This window comes from Haliaeetus albicilla, chromosome 29, assembly GCF_947461875.1.
Source record: "Haliaeetus albicilla chromosome 29, bHalAlb1.1, whole genome shotgun sequence".
Taxonomy (NCBI): domain Eukaryota; kingdom Metazoa; phylum Chordata; class Aves; order Accipitriformes; family Accipitridae; genus Haliaeetus; species Haliaeetus albicilla.
Genome location: NC_091511.1, coordinates 6,061,493 through 6,083,613, shown reverse-complemented (window position 1 = coordinate 6,083,613; position 22,121 = coordinate 6,061,493). Strand labels below are relative to the sequence as shown.

Below are 22,121 nucleotides of genomic sequence, written 5' to 3'. Positions count from 1 at the left end.
ACAGACACCTGGTCTGTATGTGCAGGCATGGAGCCAGCAAAGCCAGAGCTTGGTCGTGGCTGGAAAAGGCCATGCATGGGGAGGGCACCCAGAAGGGCTTCTCTAAATGTGTTGTCAGCACAAGGACGGCAACCGAGGGAACCCTGGTCACAGTGGCCAGTGGGGCACGGGGATGGAGTGACAAAGCCAGTGTAAATACAGCAATTCCTCAGAACCAAGATTCTCCCTTGGGAGTCCTGCCACACAGCAGGACTGGGACCGAGATGTCAGAGCACTCAGGGCTTACACCTAGCCAGGAGCTGAGAAGAAGAGTGTGGGAGTGGAAAGAGAGCAGCTCTGGGAAGACCAAGCACTGGTGCTGCCTGGCAGTGCTGCTGTGCTGAGACTCTTTTCCCCTTCCCCTCTGCACACAGGCACTGCCCTGCAGCTTCACCAGGTTCTCAGAGGAACATTCTTGTACAAACAAGTTGCTGGAGGGTCCTTTATTCTGTTGAATAACAGAGCGAGAACTGCGCCTCATTTACACAGCCTCTAGGTCAAATTCTACAGGTAGACAGTGAATTACAAGTGGGATGTATAATAAAATTTCAATGAGCACAACATTATCACAAGAAAAACAAAGAACCCCCACCCCCACGCCCAAGAACCTGAGAAGGCAGGCTGGGTATTTAATGAGTTACATTATGAATGCTCTGTAGAAAAAAACAGGCAGTTTATTGCTTCTGAAAAGCACCCGCTCATCATTTTCCGCAGGGCATCCTTGAGCTCCTGGTTCCTCATGCTGTAGAGGAGGGGGTTCACTGCTGGAGGCACCACCGAGTACAGAACTGCCACCACCAGATCTAGAACTGGGGAGGTGAGGGATGGGGGCTTCAGGTAGGCAAACACTGCAGTGCTGATAAACAGGGAGACCATGGCCAGGTGAGGGAGGCACGTGGAAAAGGCTTTGTGGCGTCCCTGCTCAGAGGGGATCCTCAGCACGGCCCTGAAGATCTGCACATAGGAGAAAACAATGAAAACAAAACAACCAAATGCTAAACAGGCACTAAGCCCAAGAAGGCCAACTTCCCTGAGGTAGGAGCGTGAGCAGGAGAGCTTGAGGATCTGGGGGATTTCACAGAAGAACTGGCCCACAACATTGCCTTGGCAGAGTGGTAGTGAAAATGTATTGGCCGTGTGCAGCAGAGCATAGAGAAACCCACTGGCCCAGGCAGCTGCTGCCATGTGGACACAAGCTCTGCTGCCCAGGGGGGTCCTGTAGTGCAGGGGTTGGCAGATGGCAACGTAGCGGTCGTAGGCCATGATGGTGAGGACACAATACTCTGCTGCGATGAAGAAGAGAAAGAAAAAGACCTGTGCAGCACATCCCCAGTAGGAGATGGCCCTGCTGTCCCACAGGGAATTGGCCATGGATTGGGGAACAGTGGTGGAGATGGAGCCCAGGTCGAGGAGGGAGAGGTTGAGGAGGAAGAAGTACATGGGGGTGTGGAGGTGGTGGTCGCAGGCTACGGCGGTGATGATGAGGCTGTTGCCCAGGAGGGCAGCCAGGTAGATGCCCAGGAAGAGCCAGAAGTGCAAGAGCTGCAGCTGTCGCGTGTCTGCAAATGCCAGGAGGAGGAACTCGGTGATGGAGCTGCTGTTGGGCATTAGCTTCTTCTGGGCATGGGGCACTGTCCAAGAGGGTAAAGCCAGTGACAAGTTAGAAGAAAATTCTTTGAGCTAAACCTAATGCATTTCTCATAGAAACTCCACCAAAGCCTCCTCTCCTATTTCAGGAAGCCCTTTGGCAGGTCCCTTTCATGAGATACGCTTGGTGCTGGCTGAGGGTGCCACTAGGAGCAGCGGGCTCTGCTGTGGGGTACAGGGGAGTCAGTCCTGCCCTACAGCAGGTGGTAAATAGGAACATGGGGGAATCTTAGATTAAATCCACTTGTCATATCAAAGAGCTTTTCAGCATTGTCACTCCCAATTCAACCAAAACTGGGGATTTTGTTTTGAGTATTTGTTCTGGTTTCCACACGCCCCTTAAGGAAGTGCTTTTGGCAGGGAAAGAAGTGAATGTCCTAAAGATGGGATGTCCTGAAAGGAGAGTTTTGTCATTTGTATCACTGGGAGCCTGGGGTTTAGGAGGGGACTGGGATATTTTACTCACATGGACAAATGTCTGAAATGCACCCAAATCCCCCCTCCCCATCCCTCTCCAGTGACAAGAACAAGAGGAGCAGGGACAGGAGGACAAAAATGGATAAACACTACAGACCTGCTGCCAATGGAGGCAGGACAGGGACAGATGGCAGGGTATTTGATAATTTCTTCTCTTCAGGGCTGAAGCCACTGAGAAGGTGACTGAGTCCCCATGGCCGTAAAGGCAGAGGCTCTGCTGGGTGGGAGAAAAGACCAAGGGTTTTCTCCGCTGATGGCAGGGAGATGCCTGAACCCCCCCTCTCATGGCATTTCTGGAAGCAGCTCCCTCCTCTCACTCCCTGCCCCTGTCTCTGCTGCCTGGAGCTGTCCCTGTCAGCAGCTGCTTCTCTGTCCCCTTGTCTGATCCCTGTCCCTGCTCACAGACCCATTCCCACCCGCTGTGTGCTCAGCTCTGCCCTGCAGACCCCTCCTGGCAGCCGGGCACTGCCCAGGGGCATCTCTGTGTGTGCAGGGGCTAAGGAGCATCTCAGACAAGTGCTAAGGACAACTGGGGTCTCGGTGCCTTCTCCAGAGGGGACAAATAAATTTTAATGTCACACTGCCCACCCACCCACCAGGAGGATAAAAGTTCAAAGCAAAGACTCCTTACCTTTCAGGAAAATACTGCCTTGATGTTCTTCTTGAAAGTCCCCTCGGAAATGCCCAGGGCTGAGCTGGAGCTCTGAGCAAACGTGACCCATGCAGCAGCCTCTCGACAGCAGAAGCACCCTGCTCTGCCCTTCCAGGGGTCATTTATTTCACACACACCTTCTCCCCACACTGTCATGGGGAGTTCCCTGCACAGGCTGAGTGCTGACCCTGGCAGGCAGCAAAGTCCCTGCTGCACCACTCAGCCCCTGAAACACCAGGACCCTGCTCTGAAGGACAGCCCTGGGCACCCCTGCATGCACACCCGGCTTCACAGCCCTGCAGCTGGTGCCAGGAGAAGGCAGCCCTCATGCCCTGTCCCTCTGACAGGGCAGCAGGGAAGCCCTGCTCTGGAGCACATCCTTCTCCTCTACACCAGAGAAATGAAGCCAGTCCTCCTGCCAGATCCCATACACTGTCAGATGTCCCAGATCCCTGCAGGAACTGAAGCTCTATTGCCCTGCACCCAGAGACTTACCATGCAGAGGGCTGGGAAGATTTCTCCCGCAGTGAGCTCTCAGCATCCTCCCACTCCACACTGCCTTTAAGCTCTCTCTGCCTTGCAGGTCTCCTCTCGATGCCTGCAGGCAGTGCCCCCAGCCCTGCTCCTGGGCAGAGCTGTCTCTCTGCAGCGCTGCCCGCTTGCCATGAGCTCCCTCTGTCCCAGGAGCCCAGCCCAGCTCAGCAGCAGAGGACCAGCCCAAGGCAGCACTTGCTCTGCCCCCTCTGGGCTCCCTCCAGCTGTCCCTGGGCCTCCAGGGGAACCTGCTGGGAAACAGGCTGAAGCAATCACGGATGTTCCGTCCCGCACCTGGGGAGAGACACTGCTTTCCAGCAGGGTCATTGCTCTGCTGAGAGACAGACTTAGGTCCAAGAATCCACTTGTCTGAGAATCAGAGAATCATTGAGGTTGGAAAAGACCCTTAAGATCACCACGTCCAACTGTGAACGAAACACTAGCAAGTCCACCAGTACACAGTGTCCCTAAACACAGTGTGTTTTAAATACCTCCAAGGAGGGTGACTCAACCACTTCCCTGGGCAGCCTCTTTCTTCTGCCATCATTGGGCAGGACACACAGACAGTGACAGGCAGGGATCTCCTTTAGCCCTGCTGAGGGAAGGGAGCCAGCGGAGTCCATGGAGGCATCTCATCCTGGGTCTGTAGTCCTGGGGCTGGAAGGGGACTCAGCTCCCTCCCATGCCCATCACAAACCCACAGGAGCTGGGATCCCTCTTGCCTCAGTGTAGGTCTGCATGAAATAGGCACCTGCATGTCAGCTCCTTGCCTCAGCTGCCATGCTAAGTAATGTTGATGGAGGCCAGGAGTGAGGTGTTCAGACGCAAATGTCTGGTGATATTGGAGGTGCCAGAGGTGGTCAAAGAGGTGTGCAGCTAATAGAGACAGATCAAAGATATGTGCAGGCAGATATAGAGACAGGACAAAATATGAGCACCTCTTTCTGGTGGCTCCTGGGAATTTCCTCTGGCCAAGTGAAATGTCAGCTGGTGCCCAAATTAAAGGCAATGCAACCTGTCCCTCCTCATGATGTTCAGGGTGGCCTATAGAGGTATTCATCTGATGGTATGTATTCATGTGCCATAGGGAGAGCTCAGTCTTTCTTTTCCTCTTCTCCATCTGTTGGATTTACTAGGTCTTGGCTGACAATATTGGCTGTTGTCTCATGTTCAGCCCCACCTTGGGTTACAAAATTCAGAGCATCTACTTAATTCGGTGTTCAGATCTAGGCCCACAAAGCTACAGGAGATGCCAGGGCTGGCTTGGGAATCACAGGGCCTATACGAAAAAGCAATTCTCCTTCAGGGAGGGTGTGTGACAGTTCCCCCAGATGGCATCTCGGTAAATATGATTTGGTGCTTTTGTGCCATTGGCAGTTGCCATCAGTCAGAGGCACCAGTCATCAGATGCCATCAGAGAGGCAAATTCTGTCCCTTCTTCTACCCATTAGCTGCAGACATTGCATGATCACAAAATACATCACACCGGGGTTCTTTCTCACTTCCTTGAATATCCAACCAAGGAACAGCCCAAGCCATTTACCAGTGTTCCTGGGTACATCTTGCCATCAAAGACAGCATCCTCCAAGCACAGCCATGGTTCATATCAAAACTCAGCTGAAACTCAAAAGGCAATTCAAGGGCACCAAGATGAGCTGTTGCTACGTCAGGAACAGTTAAAGAAGAAAGAGAGATACTACAGGACCACTATTAAATTAATTGATAATAGGAGTAGGCAGATCTGAGACTGCCAATGTCATCTTTGCCTCAGTTACCGCCAGCAAGGTCTCCCAGGCCTTTGTGCTTTGAGGGAGGACACTGGAAGGGAAAGGGGAACAACCAGTGGTGGATGAGGATCACGCCAGGGCTTACCTAGCAAACCACACCCTTACCAGTCCATGGGAGCAGAGGGGCTGCAATCAAGGGTACTGAGGAGGTGCTGGTCTGTTCCGATCCCAGTAAGGAAGGCACTCAGACTCTGTGAGGCATCATTTAAAATGCTCTTCCTTAGGTCTAGGGCTATAAGGAGAGAATTGTACAGATAATCTTATGTCCCTTTAGATGGCTGGAACCCCAGGTCGTGTAGCATGGATGTAGAAGAATGAGGAGGGTGGAAGCCCCCTGTATGAAGGGGAAGCTTGGAGTTATGGAGGTCCTCCATGTGACGGGCAACAGGTTGGGTTAGCTTTTGTCACTGAGGATCAGAGGAGTCAGTAAGAGTGACATTGTGCTGGCAGTTACAAACTACTTGATGATGGGAGAGGAAACAGAAAAGGTCTTTTGTCAGCAGCCAAGGAAGTCTCCATGTTAATGGTCAGGTGCCTATGGGGGACTGGCAGTGCCCTGGCATTCACCAGCCAGGCAAAGCAACAGGTTGCCAACAGCCTGAACATCTTGGGACACCTTCTTCACAGAGCTGCTAGGTGGGCCAACAAGGCTGATGCTCACCTGGACCTGACCCTGGCCCACAAGGAAATGCTGGTCAGGATGTGATCACCAGTGTCAGCCTTGGCTGTCATGACCATGAAACAGTGGGGTCTCAGACACCAAAGGGCAGTGAGGGAGCCCAGCAGCAGAGCACAGACTCTGGACTCCAGAGGACAAGTCTTTGACTTACTTGGGAGACTGATCCAGGTGGTGCCATGGGAAGCAGCTCTGAAGGGTGAAGGAGCATGAGCAAATCTGAGAGGCCTGACAGGACAGCCTCCTCCAAGCACAGGAATGATCTCTCCAAGTACCCATGCAAAGAAGCATTCCTCTCAGGAGAGAGCTCTTGCCATTAAATGATAACAGTCAGGAATGAGAGAAATAACAATGCTCTAAAAACTTCATGCCAGAGGTTACACACTATGAAATTAAGAGCTACCTTGTCAAGTAAGACTGAATGACAGGAATGAAATGAATAAATGTATCAACATCAAAAAGAGCTGTGGTACAATAGGACACTCTGAGGGAGTCAGGATCAGGTCAAGGCTTTGTGTTTCAAGAAAGGAACACCAAATACATGTCACTAAATTAATTCCTGGAGCCTTGCAAAAGCACTCAGACCTCCAAGAGCATAGAGGTGCCTCAGGGAAGTCCTCGCCTCACACATCTTGAGGTGTTTCCTCAACTGGTGTTTCTCAGATCCATGAATGACGAATGTAGAAACATGGTCATTACCTGAGGAAAGCCTTGAGAGCTTCTTAACTTGTCAGTTAGTGATTAGGCAGTGATTGGAGATGTGTAGTGATGTGAGAGAGGGTGAAATCATTTGGAAGCAAGGAGATGGTTCAGGGCTTTAGCAAATCCTTACAACCATGCCTGAGCCCAGCAATGGAAAGCAGTTGATGTGTGTAGGTGGAGGAGGAGTAGGTGTGCCCTGGGAGTGTGGCTGCAGGACCCTGCACAAACCAGGGGTTACATGAGAATGTTCCATCAGGGGAGCATGCCTTAACCTGGCAGATGGGGAGTGCCCATTGCTGGGGGTGGCTGAACACTGCTCCTCATGGCCTGTGAGCCGACCTTCCTGTCTTCCTCTCCTTCACTACCCACACTTGCCTGGAATTCAGGCAACATCCATGAGCCTGGAGCATGCATGAACCTCCTGGAGTGAGGTCTCCTTACTGCAGGGGAAGTGAGAACCTTTTGGGAGACACGGGCGAGTGCAGCGAGAGAGTGGAGTGTGCGTAGCAGAGAGTGTGTTACAGGCCAGAAGAGGACCTGAAGGAGCAAGTGGTAGTCATGCTACTGTGGAATAGTTCAAGATCTGATTTTAGGGCGGCAGCAGCAGCCGGAGTAATAGCAGTGCAGTGGTGGGATATGGATCCAATCTGGGGATGCAAACAAGTCTGGGACTGGGACATCTCAGGTGATTGAGGACTGTCAGCAGGGCTATGAAAGAGGCTGGATGAGTTGTGTGGAACTCAGAGGCATTGCCAAATCCCCAGAACACCACAGCTTTGTGTTTAAAGCAACAAAATCTACCACCAAGTTGTACACACACCCGCACTCACCCTGACCCTCAGTAGAGGCCTGAGCAATGCATGAGGGAAAGGACCTCTTCTACCAGGCCCTGGGGGTCAGGGCTTGGCCACTCTGATGATTAACAAACACCAAGGGCTTACATGTGATCAGAGCCACCAGCTCATTGCCTTTGCCACCTGCAACTAGTGTCTCCACGGTTTTTTGCCTATTTAGCCCCCAGGGACCGACACATTGACTGGGCATTCCCTGCATGGCTTTGTCAGTGTTGGCCCTCAGTGAGGCCTCCAACACCCTCAGAAACTTGGGGTTTTCTGCTGCCTTCCACTTTGTCAGAGGCTTGTTCCTGCTTTCAGTATCTGCAGTTCAGGAACTGGGCACCAGAGGGCTCCTTAACATGCAAAACACCCTAACAAGCCATGTCTCTGTGCATCACTTTCCCTAACTCTTCAAGTCTTTTGGGCCTCATTGGAGAAATTTCAGGAGTGTAGCCGAGCAGAGAAGATTGAAATGATAAGTAACAAAAAAATCAGCATCTCTTCGTTTTCTTTGTCTTGCCGCTTACAGAACACATAATCTCAGCCTTCAATTCATATTGATCCACAGCATCTGCGGATGATGTCTGAACATGTAGGAAGTGGTAAGATTGTTTCTGTCAGACAATGTATGGGAGATCATTGTCCTGTGCCCCATCGTCATCAGCGGTCCCTCACCACCACCTCCATCCATCATTTCTCTCTGTGGTCACCTGGACTTGCATCATGATTTGTCAAATCCAAGCTTTTCCCAGTAAAGTCTGTAGCTGAGTGATTCAGCTCATTTGAACAGATCCCCACTGGCTTTATTTGGAGAACCAGCTGCACACAATCACAGAAGAATGTTGCTTACCTGCCATTATTAAAAAAAAAAGGAGCAAAGAAAAACAATTCATTAAAAAATAATGTATGAAGTCCATGTTTCCTCCACTGAAGTCCACTTTCCGCTGCGTGTCACCTTAGTGGAACACTTTCAGTGAGATACTCAGGAGAACAGGTACAAACACAATGGAGGAGTTGGCTCAAGAGACCATCAAGCAGACTACTGAAAGTCAAGGCAAGCTTTAAAGCACCTGAAACTCTGAGCAGCACCTGGGTAGCTGAGAGGTGTTTGAATGGGTAGAGACCAATGAGGGGAGGAAAGCTGGATGGACACTGGGAAATGCAGACATCCAGGCAGGCTGCTGGAAAGATTTCTTTGGAAATGGTCAGTTCAAGCAGGACATGTGGAAACCCGTGAGAGAGTGGTGAGAGTCAATACACAGGATACTAGGCAGAGCAGTGTCACGGGTGTAATGGGGAAGATCAGGATATCTTCTCCTGAGCATAGTACCTGGGCTGGAAATTTCCACCTTGACATCATGGGAAAACATTGTCTGTGAAGGAGCAGTGTTTGATGCATTTCAGCTGATGAAAAATGTGCTCATTTTCTCTTTAAGAGTGGAGAACAGTTCCTGAGCTTTGCAGGCAGGGCACAGCTGTGCTTGTCCATTCAGGCCCAGAAGGTGCTCCCCATGCCAAGGCCAACGCTGGGCAGGTGAGGGGCAGTTCCTTCAGTTTATGCATGCTCTTTGCCAGGGATGGGATTCATCCTGCCTAGTTTTGATGGTGAGAAGAAGTCACCCAAATGGCATTATTTCCAGGAACACGGCCATATATCAAACAAACCTTATGTGGGGCAATGACTCGGAGACACTGCAGCTGTAAGCTCCATCCCCATCAGGCAGATCTTGTCCTGGGAGCAACTCTCTCACTTCCTGCTTGGTAATGGTGCTCCCCAACCATCTGCAATACAAATGTGGGTAGCAAATGAGCTCCACCCCGAGATTTGCACAAGCTCTTGGGACTCACAAAGTGCAGGCGTGCCTCGGGCAGGTCTTCCCCTCACCAAAATGTGTTTCCTCAACTGGTAGTTTGGGGTCCATGAATGTGGAATGGAGAGACATGGTCAATACCCAGGGAGGAAAGGGCAAGTGCTGCAGAGAAACACGGTCGCTGCCTGGTGCAGGCCCAGGGAATCACCCTCCGGGGCTGCAGGTGTTGCTAAGGAAGCTGTCCCAAAGAGAGGCAGGGTCAGGTCCAGGTGAGCATCAGCATCGTTGGTCCGCCTAGCAGCTCTGTTAAGAAGTTGTCCCAAGGTCCTTCAGGCTGTTGGCAACCTGTTGCTTTGCCTGGCCAGTGAATGCCAGGGCACTGCCAGTCCCCCATAGGCACCTGACCATTAACATGGAGACTTCCTTGGCTGCTGACAAAAGACCTTTTCTGTTTCCTCTCCCATCATCAAGTAGTTTGTAACTGCCAGCACAATGTCACTCTTACTGACTCCTCTGATCCTCAGTGACAAAAGCTAACCCAACCTGTTGCCCGTCACATGGAGGACCTCCATAACTCCAAGCTTCCCCTTCATACAGGGGGCTTCCACCCTCCTCATTCTTCTACATCCATGCTACACTTCCTGGGGTTCCAGCCATCTAAAGGGACATAAGATTATCTGTACACTTCTCTCCTTATAGCCCTAGACCTAAGGAAGAGCATTTTAAATGATGCCTCACAGAGTCTGAGTGCCTTCCTTACTGGGATCAGAACAGACCAGCACCTCCCCAGTACCCTTGACTGCAGCCCCTCTGCTCCCATGGACTGGTAAGGGTGTAGTTTGCTAGGTAAGCCCTGGTGTGATCCTCATCCACCACTGGTTGTTCCCCTTTCCCTTCCAGTGTCCTCCCTCAAAGCACAAAGGCCTGGGAGACCTTGCTGGCGGTAACTGAGGCAAAGACGACATTGGCAGTCTCAGATCTGTCTACTCCTATTATCAATTAATTTAATAGTGGTCCCGTAGTATCTTTCTTTCTTCTTTAACTGTTCCTGACGTAGCAACATCTCCTTTTGGTGCCCTTGAATTGCCTTTTGAGTTTCAGCTGAGTTTTGATATGAACCATGGCTGTGCTTGGAGGATGCTGTCTTTGAAGGCAAGATGTACCCAGGAACACTGGTAAATGGCTTGGGCTGTTCCTTGGTTGGATATTCAAGGAAGTGAGAAAGGACCCAGGTGTGATGTATTTTGTGATCATGCAATGTCTGCAACTAATGGGTAGAAGAAGGGACAGAATTTGCCTCTCTGATGGCATCTGATGACTGGTGCCTCTGACTGATGGCAACTGTCAATGGCACAAAAGCACCAAATCATATTTACCGAGATGCCATCTGGGGGAACTGTCACACACCCTCCCTGAAGGAGAATTGCTTTTTCGTATAGGCCCTGTGATTCCCAAGCCAGCCCTGGCATCTCCTGTAGCTTTGTGGGCCTAGATCTGAACACCGAATTAAGTAGATGCTCTGAATTTTGTAACCCAAGGTGGGGCTGAACATGAGACAACTGCCAATATTGTCAGCCAAGACCTAGTAAATCCAACAGATGGAGAAGAGGAAGAGAAAGACTGAGCTCTCCCTATGGCACATGAATACATTCCATCAGATGAATACCTCTGTAGGCCACCCTGAACATCATGAGGAGGGACAGGTTCCATTGCCTTTAATTTGGGCACCAGCTGTCATTTCACTTGGCCAAAGGAAATTCCCAGGAGCTGCTAAAAAGAGGTGCTCAGATGTTGTCCTGTCTCTATATCTGCCTGCACATATCTTGGATCTGTATCTATTACCTGCACACCTCTTTGACCACCTCTGGCACCTCCAATGTCACCAGACATTTGCATCTGAACACCTCACTCCTGGCCTCCATCAACGTTCGTTAGCATGGGAGCTGAGGCAAGGAGCAGACATGCAGGTGCCTATTTAATGCAGACCTGCACTGAGGCAAGAGGAATCCTACCTCCTGTGGGTTTGTGGTGGGCATGGGAGGGAGCTGAGTCCCCTTCCAGCCCCAGGACTACAGACCCAGGATGAGATGCCTCCATGGACTCAGCTGGCCCCCTTCCCTCAGCAGGGCTAAAGGAGATCCCTGCCTGTCACTGTCTGCGTGTCCTGCCCAATGATGGCAGAAGAAAGAGGCTGCCCAGGGAAGGGGTTGAGTCACCCTCCTTAGAGGTATTTAAAAGACACTGTGTTTAGGACACAGTTTATTGGTGGACTAGCTGGTGTTAGGTTCATTGTTGGAATTGTTGGTAAGGTTCTTTTCCAACCTCAGTGATTCTATGATTCTCAGACAAGTTGATTCTTGGACCTAAGTCTGTCTCTCAGCAGAGCAATGACCCTGCTGGAAAGCAGTGTCTCTCCCCAGGTGCGGGACGGAACATCCGTGATTGCTTCAGCCTGTTTCCCAGCAGGTTCCCCTGGAGGCCCAGGGACAGCTGGAGGGAGCCCAGAGGGGGCAGAGCAAGTGCTGCCTTGGGCTGGTCCTCTGCTGCTGAGCTGGGCTGGGCTCCTGGGACAGAGGGAGCTCATGGCAAGCGGGCAGCGCTGCAGAGAGACAGCTCTGCCCAGGAGCAGGGCTGGGGGCACTGCCTGCAGGCATCGAGAGGAGACCTGCAAGGCAGAGAGAGCTTAAAGGCAGTGTGGAGTGGGAGGATGCTGAGAGCTCACTGCGGGAGAAATCTTCCCAGCCCTCTGCATGGTAAGTCTGTGGGTGCAGGGCAATAGAGCTTCAGTTCCTGCAGGGATCTCCGAAAACCGCCACAGCTGACAGTGTATGGGATCTGGCAGGGGGACTGGCTTCATTTCTCTGGTGTAGAAGAGAAGGGTGTGCTCCAGAGCAGGGCTTCCCTGCTGCCCTGTCAGAGGGACAGGGCATGAGGGCTGCCTTCTCCTGGCACCAGCTGCAGGGCTGTGAAGCCGGGTGTGCATGCAGGGGTGCCCAGGGCTGTCCTTCAGAGCAGGGTCCTGGTGTTTCAGGGGCTGAGTGGTGCAGCAGGGACTTTGCTGCCTGCCAGGGTCAGCACTCAGCCTGCGCAGGGAACTCCCCATGACAGTGTGGGCAGAAGGTGTGTGTGAAAGAAATGACCCTTGGAAGGGCAGAGCAGGGTGCTTCTGCTGTCGAGAGGCTGCTGCATGGGTCACATTTGCTCAGAGCTCCAGCTCAGCCCTGGGCATTTCCGAGGGGACTTTCAAGAAGAACATCAAGGCAGTATTTTCCTGAAAGGTAAGGAGTCTTTGCTTTGAACTTTTATCCTCCTGGTGGGTGGGTGGGCAGTGTGACATTAAAATTTATTTGTCCCCTCTGGAGAAGGCACCGAGACCCCAGTTGTCCTTAGCACTTGTCTGAGGTGCTCCTTAACCCCTGCACACACAGAGATGTCCCTGGGCAGTGCCTGGCTGCCAGGAGGGGTCTGCAGGGCAGAGCTGAGCACACAGCGGGTGGGATGGGGTCTGTGAGCAGGGAGAGGGAGGAGACAAGGGGACAGAGAAGCAGCTGCTGACAGGGACAGCTCCAGGCAGCAGAGACAGGGGCAGGGAGTGAGAGGAGGGAGCTGCTCCCAGAAATGCCATGGGAGGGGGAATTCGGGCACCTCCCTGTCATCACTAGAGAAAACCTGTAGTCTTTTCTCCCACCCAGCAGATCCTCTGCCCTTACGGCCATGGGGACTCAGTCACCTCAGTTGGGTCAGCCCTGAAGAGAAGAAATTATCAAATACCCTGCCATCTGTCCCTGTCCTGCCTCCATTGGCAGCAGGTCTGTAGTGTTTATCCATTTTTGTCCTCCTGTCCCTGCTCCTCTTGTTCTTGTCACTGGAGAGGGATGGGGAGGGGGGATTTGGGTGCATTTCAGACATTTGTCCATGTGAGTAAAATATCCCAATCCCCTCCTAAACCCCAGGCTCCCAGTGACACAAATGACAAAACTCTCCTTTCAGGACATCCCATCTTTAGGACATTCGCTTCTTTCCCTGCCAAAAGAACTCCTTAATTGGCGTGTGGAAACCAGAACAAATACTCAAAACAAAATCCCCAGTTTTGGTTGCATTGGGAGTGACAATGCTGAAAAGCTCTTTGATATGACAAATGGATTTACTCTAAGATGACACCATGTTCCTATTTGCCTCTTGCTGTAGGTCAGGACTGACTCCCCCGTAGCCCACAGCAGAGCCCGCTGCTCCCAGTGGCACCCTCAGCCAGCACCAAGCACAGCTCATGAAAGGGACCTGCCAAAGATCTTTCTGAAATAGGAGAGGCAGCTTTGGTGGTGTTTCTGTGAGAAATGCGTTAGGTTTAGCTCAGAGAAGTCTATTCTAACTTGTCAATCTCTTTCCCTCTTGAACAGTGCCTCATGCCCAGAAGAAGCTAATGTCCAACAGCAGCTCCATCACTGACTTCCTCCTCCTGCCATTTGCAGACACGCGACAGCTGCAGCTCTTGCACTTCTGGCTCTTCCTGGGCATCTACCTGGCTGCCCTCCTGGGCAACAGCCTCATCATCACCGCCGTAGCCTGCGCCCACCACCTCCACACCCCCATGTACTTCTTCCTCCTCAACCTCTCCCTCCTCGACCTGGGCTCCATCTCCACCACCGTCCCCAAATCCATGGCCAATTCCCTGTGGGACAGCAGGGCCATCTCCTACTGGGGATGTGCTGCACAGGTCTTTTTCTTTCTCTTCTTCATCGCAGCGGAGTATTGTGTCCTCACCGTCATGGCCTACGACCGCTACATTGCCATCTGCCAACCCCTGCACTACGGGACCCTCCTGGGCAGCAGAGCTTGTGTCCACATGGCAGCAGCTGCCTGGGCCAGTGGGTTTCTCAATGCTGTGCTGCACACGGCCAATACATTTTCACTACCACTCTGCCAAGGTAATGCTGTGGGCCAGTTCTTCTGTGAAATCCCCCAGATCCTCAAGCTCTCCTGCTCACGCTCCTACCTCAGGGAAGTTGGCCTTCTTGGGCTTAGTGCCTGTTTAGCATTTGGTTGTTTTGTTTTCATTGTTTTCTCCTATGTGCAGATCTTCAGGGCCGTGCTGAGGATCCCCTCTGAGCAGGGACGCCACAAAGCCTTTTCCACGTGCCTCCCTCACCTGGCCATGGTCTCCCTGTTTATCAGCACTGCAGTGTTTGCCTACCTGAAGCCCCCATCCCTCACCTCCCCAGTTCTAGATCTGGTGGTGGCAGTTCTGTACTCGGTGGTGCCTCCAGCAGTGAACCCCCTCCTCTACAGCATGAGGAACCAGGAGCTCAAGGATGCCCTGCGGAAAATGATGAGCGGGTGCTTTTCAGAAGCAATAAACTGCCTGTTTTCTTCTGCAGAGCATTCATAATGGAACTCATTACAGGCCCAGCCTGTCTTCTCCGATTCTTCTTTGTGGTGGCGGTGGTGTTTTCTTTATTTTTCTAGTGATAATGTTCACAATGAAATTTTATGATTCATCCCACTTGTAATTCACTGTCTACCTGTAGAATTTGACCCCGAGGCTGTGTAAATGAGGCGCAGTGCTCTCTCTGTATTTCAACACAGTAAAGGACCCTGCAGGGACTTGTTTGCCTGAGATCCTTCCTCTGAGATCTTGGTGAAGCTGCAGGGCAGTGTCTGTGTGTGGAAGGGAAGGGGAAAAGAGTCTCAGCACAGCAGCACTGCCAGGCAGCACCAGTGCTTGGTCTTCCCAGAGCTGCTCTCTTTCCACTCCCACACTCTCCTTCTCAGCCCCTGGCTTGGTGTAAGGCCTGAGTGCTCTGGCAGCTCAGTCCCAGTCCTGCTGTGTGGCAGGACTCTCGAGGGAGAATCTTGGTTCTGAGGAATTGCTGTATTTACACTGGCTTTGTCACTCCATCCCCGTGCCCCACTGCCAGTTGGGACCAGTGGTTCCCTCGGTTGCCGTCGTTGTGCTGAGAACACATTTAGAGAAGCCCTTCTGGGTGCCCTCCCCATGCATGGCCATTTCCAGCCACGACCAAGCTCTGGCTTTGCTGGCTCCATCCCTGCACACACAGGCCAGGTGTCTGCCTGCCTCCCGGGCAGGCTGTTCCCCCTCCAGCCTCCCTGCACTTCCTTCTGGTGTTGGACCTCCTAAGTCAGGGGGGTCCCTGTTCATCCACACTAACCTCTTGCCAGGTCCTGCTCGACTCCCTGTGCATCAGGCTGGCTTCTGCCTGGGCTTTGAGGACGTTGTCCCTGAAGATCCAGGAGGGACTCAAGGCCCTTTGTCCTCCAGGACAGTCTGTCCTGGGTTCATCTGGGATAGGGTTCATTTTCGTAGGAACCTGGGAGGGGGCACAGCCAGGACAGCTGACCTGAACTCGCCAAAGAGCTATTCCATACCATGTGACATCATGCTCATCATATAAATGGGGAGCGGGGTGGGGAGGTGTCTCTCTGTTTTCAGTGGGGGAACTGGTGGAGCGTCAGGTTCCCGGTAGTGAGCAGTTGCACTGCGCATCACTCGTTTTGTATATTCTTTTATTAGTACCGTTGTTGTTGTTGTTGTTGTAACTTCTCTTTTTGTGTTGTCCCAGTAAATTGTCCTTATCGCAACCCATGAGGTTCTGCGGTTTGTTTTTTTTTTTTCTTTTCCACTTTCTGGTTCTCCTCCTCATCCCACCAGAGGGGGGCAGGAGGAGTGAGCGAGTGGCTGTGTGGTCCTTTGTTACCAGCTGGGCTGAAACCACAACACAGTCCAAGCAGATCCTCAGCTACCAGAAAGCAGCTCTCCTGCAGTCCCGCACTGCCATTCTGCTAGTTGTCCTACTTCTCCACCATCTCATGGTGGTAGCAGCCATGGCTGCCCTCCTCCTTCCCATCCCCAGACAGATCCACTCTGTCTGTCAGGAAGAGACCAGCCCTAGACAGCTCATTGAGTGTCTCTGTCAAAAAGCTGTCTTCCACACCCTGCAGGAGTCTCTTGGCTTGCTTGTGCCCAGCCCTGCTGCCCTCCCAGCAGACTGTGGGGGTGCTTCAACTTGCCATGTCATCGAGGACCTGTGACCATGAGGCTTCCTCCAAGGCAAGGCTCTGTGCACACCAGCCTCCCCTTTGCACAGAGCTCCCCTCCGCCTCCTCACCCTCCACCTGCCTTCCTGAGGAGCCCTTGGCACCCATGGCTGCCCTCCCACCACTCCAGCTGTCCCACCAGGGCTCTGCAGTCCCCGTGGGGTGGGGGAGCACGTTTCTGCCTGCCCAGCAGAAAGACAGTGCTGGGGAGGGGAGAGGAGAGGCAGGTAAAGGGGCAGGGTTGTGGGAGGCTGGGTGGGAGGTGACTCCTGTTTCCAGAAGAGGATGATGCAAGGAGAGGCATGGTAGGTGGGAGGTGGATTTTGAGGTCACTTCTTTGGAAAGAACCCAATTGGCCAGGTGCTGAGGCAGGCCCAGTGCTGTCACCTGGAGGGTCGGAAAATGTACCCCGCAGCGCTGAGATCTTGGGAGAGGGGAGATGCAGAGGAAGGTGAAGATGGAACGGCTGGGAGGTGGAGTGTGAGGCCATTTCTCTTGCTGCTTGACTTGTTGCATCACAAACCCCAATGTGGCACATGTGGCAGCTCATTCAGTGGAGAGGGGTAGAGGTAGGCAGAGCCAACATGGGTGGGCTGTTGTATGTGAGCTCATGACAGAATTAATTAATTTCATAGTATCTTGTATGGCGCTATGTTTTAGATTTGTGACGGAAACAGTGTTGCTAACACACCAATGTTTTAGTCACTGCTGAGCAGTGCTTGCACAGCGCCAAGCCCTTTTCTTCTCCCCCTGCCTCTCCAGCGAGTAGGCTTTGGGGGCACAAGTGTGTGGGAGGGGACACAGCTGGGACAGCTGACTCCAACTGACTTAAGGGATCTTGTATACCATAAGACATTACGCTCAGCAATAGAAAGCTGGGGGAAGAAGGAGGAAATGGGGAAGGTTCAGAGTGATGGTGGTTATCTTCCCAAGTAACTGTTGGACATGATGGAGCCCTGCTTTCCTGGAGATGGCTGAACACCTGCCTGCCAATGGGAAGTACTGAATTCATTCCTCATTTGCTTTGCTTGCATTTGCCTCGTTACTACACTTATTAAACTGGACTTAATTTAACCAATGAGTTTTTTGCTTTTGCCCTTCTGATCCTCTCCCCTATCTTGCTGTTGGGGGGAATGAGCGAGGACTGGGTATGGGCTTAGTTGCTGGCTGGGGTTTACCTGCCACACCTGTTAATCCTTCCCCCATTAGCCATGCTTTTCTTATTTTGTACCCTCCTTTGTTGTTTCTGAGCTGGTTTCTGGGCTATTTTCTACCCCGGGCAGCAAACCCATGAAGTATGTGCCCCCTTTCATTACCTGCAGCATCATGCAATTGCTCCCATTGCTGTCTTGATAGGGGATCAGGCATCTGCCCATGTACCAAAACATCTTAGCCTGTGCTTTTCAGTGTTGCCCAAGGAGAAGGGATTCAGCTGAGGCTGAGGATGAGAATTCAATCATTGGCACCCATGAATTTCACATTTACTAGTTTTCTGTCTTCCCAAAGCCTGAGAAAATGATGGGAAAAAAAAGTGAAAGGAGAGGGGGTCATCATTTCTTGCTCGATCCATACACAGCTGAATTTTGTTCTAATACATAAGGTTTAATTCAGGTTAATTTTGCGTCCATGCGTGATTTTTGGAAAGTGTTCAGATATAGTGTGGTTCCCTTTTCAAGGACTAAAGACGGGCTAGAAAAGCACCATCAAACATGAATAGCTGTACTGTAGAGATGTGTGGAGAACAGGGGAATTTTACTCATGAAGATTATGAGTTAAAGGAGTGCAACACCTCAAAATACTGTGAGGGACCTGAGGAGGCGACATATGTTAGGGAGGACAGTCTGGGTTACTCCTGCCTCAGGCAAAGGCAAGCCCGTTGGTGGGATTGCTTTAGCTCAAGGGCCCGGGTGCATTTGGTGGGTGATGCAAAAAGATGGGGAAGTCCGATGTGTGCCTCAAGGGGATATGATTTTAAGTGAGAATAGCCAGAATTAAACTGTATGACATTAGTTGCTATATAACCCCGCTACTGTCTGTTGTCAGTACTATAACTGTTATCTGCTATATCCATAGTACTACAGTAAGAATCACTTAGATCAAGCAAGAATGAACTGTGATAAAACTGAGTGAAGTGCAGTAGTGATGGAACCAGAACTGACTCCAGCAGGCAACAATCCAACAGTGCACACCATTGTCCTGCTGCGTCCAATGTCGCCTGCTCATCACACCACACTGAAGCCTAATCCTGCTCTGCCGACTGAGAGGACTTTGCACCATCCCTCCTGCCCAGAAAGATTGGTATGACAGATGGAGCCCAGAGTCAGGAACTAAATGAACTCAATGAACTTTTTATGAACATGACCCATAAACTAAAGGAATGATATCTCTGTGTGTGTATACATATATATATACACATATATCATTGTCTATATATCCCAAAAGGACAGAAAGGGTGATGATTATTGACCAGGATATAACTGAAAGTATGGGAAGTAAGCATGACGTCAATGGTATAGAATAAGGGGTGGATAGTGTCCTGGTTTCAGCTGGGATAGAGTTAATTATCTTCCTAGTGGCTGGTATAGTGCTATGTTTTTGAGTTAGGTATGAGAAGAATGTCAGTAACGCTGATGTTTTCAGTTGTTGCTAAGTAGGGTTTAGCCTAAAGTCAAGGAATTTTCAGCTTCTGATGACCAGTTAGCGAGAAAGCTGGAGGGGCACAAGAAGTTGGTACAGGACAGAGCCAGGGCAGCTGTCCCAAAGTGGCCAAAGGGGCATTCAATGCAATGTGACATCACATCTAGTATGTGAACTGGGGGGAGTGGGGGCAGGGGGATCACCACTCGGGGACTAACTGGGCATCAGTTGGCGGGTGGTGAGCAGTTGCACTGTGCATCATTTGTATATTCCAATGCTTTTACTATTGTGGTGGGTTGACCCTGGTTGGATGCCAGGTGCCCACCAAAGCCGCTCTATCACTCCCCCTCCTCAGCTGGACGGGGGGAGAAAATATAACAAAAGGCTCGTGGGTCAAGATAAGGACAGTTTAATAAAGTGATAGCAAAGGTTGCGCGCGCGAAAGCAAAGAAAAACAAATGATGTTATTCTCTACTTCCTATCAGCAGGCGATGTCTAGCCGCTTCTCGGGAAGCAGGGCTTCAGTATGCGTAGTGGTTGCTCCGGAAGACAAAATGCCCCCCACTCCGTCTCCCTTAACTTAGCTTTTCTATCTGAGCTGACGTCATATGGTATGGAATATCTGGTTGGTTGGTTTAGGTCAGCTGTCCTGGTTATGTCCCCTCCCAAGATCTTGCCCTGCCCCAGCCTGCCATTGAGGGGGGGCAGAAATGTTGGAGAGACAGCCTTGATGCTGTGCCAGCACTGCTCAGCAGTAGCCAAAACACTGGTGTGCTATCAACACCTTTCTAGCTACTGATGCAGAGCACAGTGCTATGAGGGCTGCTATGGGGAGTATTAACTCCATCTCAGCCAGACCCAATACAATCTCCACCCCTTATTCCATACCATTTGCGTCCTGCTCAGGTTCCACATAACTTAATACAGATATCTTCTAACCATACTATTGTATTGAATTCTCATTACTGAAATCCTTTCTTACGAACACTTACAACTGAAACTACATACTTAAACCACTTTTATACCCAACGTACGGATTTATACATTCTTATTAATTACTATCCCCTGTCCTTTAAGAGATAGATATTCCATGGGCTTCTTCCACTCTTCCTGATGTTCACACACAGGTTATGACTTGGGCCCCATCCATCAAGATGAGTGGTCGGTCAGGACAGGAGAAGCAGTATGTTCGATCGTTGGGCCCCAACACTGGCTTGGTTTGGGTCACCGATGCACTTGTCTGGTTCCTTGCGAAGTTCACTCCTCTGCAGTTCAGGTCATTCCTGCTACATTACTTCCTACAACATACAACTCACATCACAGATTATTTTTCCCCCCAAGGTTAAATGTCCTTGAGGCACACACTGGGTCTCCCCATCCTTCCGCATTACCCACCAAGTACACCCAGGTCCCTGAGCAAAGACAATCCCACGAATGGGTTTGCCTTTTCCCATGGGAGGTGCAATCCACACTGCCTTCCCCAGCCACTTCCCCATGTGCACTACGGGGACCTTATCCCCTCCCACAGTATGTAGGGGTTTTGTTTGGGCAGGACCAGGACGGTTAGCAGATCCTCTGGTGTTAACTAGCCAAGTGGCTTCTGCTAAATTTGTATCCCAATCCTTCCATGTCCCATTGCCTAGCGCTCTCAACATAGTCTTCAACAGTCCATTATATCTCTCAATTTTCCCAGATGCTTGCGGGTGATAGGGTATGTGGTACACCCACTCAATGCCATGTTTCTTTGCCCAGGAGCTTATGAGGTTATTTCGGAAATGAGTCCCATTGTCTGATTCAATTCTTTCTGGGGTACCGTGTCGCCATAAAATTTGCCTTTCGAGGCCTAAGATGGTGTTTCGGGCAGTGGCATGGTTTACAGGATATGTTTCTAGCCAACCAGTAGTTGCTTCCACCATGGTGAGTATGTAGCGCTTGCCTTGGCGTGTTCGCGGCAGTGGTCCAATGTAGTCAATTTGCCAGGCCTCGCCATATCGAAAACCCAGCCACCGCCCTCTGTTCCAGGGAGACTTTACTCTGGTGGCTCGTTTGATTGCAGCACATGTTTCACATTCCTGAGTGACCTGTGTAATGGCCTCCATGGTCAGGTCCACCCCTCGATCACGAGCCCACCTATATGTTGCATCTCTCCCTAGATGTCCCGATGTCTCATGGGCCCAGCGAGCTACAAATAGCTCACCTTTACGCTCCCAGTCCAGGTCCACCTGAGCTATTTCTATTTTGGCAGCCTTGTCTACCTGTTCATTATTTCGATGTTCTTCAGTGGCACGGCTTTTGGGCACGTGAGCATCTACATGACGTACCCTTAGAGTTATGTGTTCTACACGGGCAGCAATGTCCTGCCACAATGCTGCTGCCCAGATGGGTTTACCCCTGCGTTGCCAATTAGTCTTCTTCCACTGCTGTAGCCACCCCCATAGGGCATTAGCCACCATCCAGGAGTCGGTATAGAGGTAGAGTACCGGCCATTTTTCTCGTTCAGCAATGTCTAGGGCTAGTTGGATGGCTTTCACTTCTGCAAACTGACTTGACTCGCCTTCTCCTTCAGTGGCCTCAACGACTTGGCGTGTGGGACTCCACACAGCAGCTTTCCACTTCCGATGGTTCCCTACCACACGACAGGATCCATCAGTAAACAAAGCATAACACCTTTCGTCTTCTGGTAACTCATTATATGGTGGTGCCTCTTGGGCACGAGCCACCTCCTCAGGTGATGCTCCAAAATCTCTGCCTTCTGGCCAGTCCATGATCTCTTCCAGAATTCCTGGGCGGTTAGATTTCCCCAGTCGAGCCCGTTGCGTGATCAATGCTATCCACTTACTCCATGTAGCGCTGGTTGCATGATGTGTAGAGGGGATGTTTCCTTTGAACATCCAGTGTAGCACGGGCAATCGTGGTGCCAAGAGGAGATATGCTTCTGTACCAACAACTTCTGAAGCGGCTCGAACCCCCTCATATGCTGCTAGTATCTCTTTTTCAGTCGGGGTGTAGTGGGCTTCTGATCCTCGGTACCCCCGGCTCCAAAACCCTAATGGTCGACCTCGGGTTTCTCCTGGTGTTTTCTGCCACAGGCTCCAGGTGAGACCATGATCCCCAGCTGCAGTGTAGAGTATATTTTGCACATCTGGTCCTGTCCGGACAGGCCCAAGAGCTCCTGCACGAGCTATTTCTTGTCTGATATGCTCAAAGGCTTGTTGTTGTTCAGGGCCCCATTCAAAATAGTTCTTTTTCCGCGTTACTCGATAGAGAGGG

The 22,121-nt window shown here is 51.3% G+C and overlaps 2 protein-coding genes across 2 annotated transcripts; one reads left to right on the top strand and one right to left on the bottom strand.

Moving 5' to 3' along the window:
- Nucleotides 1–575: 575 nt before the first annotated feature.
- Nucleotides 576–1,662, bottom strand: LOC138682562 (olfactory receptor 14J1-like). Its single transcript, XM_069773809.1, has one exon. The coding sequence runs from the start codon at nucleotides 1,645–1,647 to the stop codon at nucleotides 682–684; it is 966 nt and encodes a 321-aa protein (XP_069629910.1). The 5' UTR covers nucleotides 1,648–1,662; the 3' UTR covers nucleotides 576–681.
- A 10,056-nt stretch (nucleotides 1,663–11,718) lies between these two features.
- Nucleotides 11,719–14,654, top strand: LOC138682852 (olfactory receptor 14J1-like). Its single transcript, XM_069774377.1, has 2 exons — nucleotides 11,719–11,914; nucleotides 13,559–14,654. The coding sequence occupies exons 1-2, from the start codon at nucleotides 11,869–11,871 to the stop codon at nucleotides 14,545–14,547; spliced, it is 1,035 nt and encodes a 344-aa protein (XP_069630478.1). The 5' UTR covers nucleotides 11,719–11,868; the 3' UTR covers nucleotides 14,548–14,654.
- The last annotated feature ends 7,467 nt before the right edge of the window (nucleotides 14,655–22,121 follow it).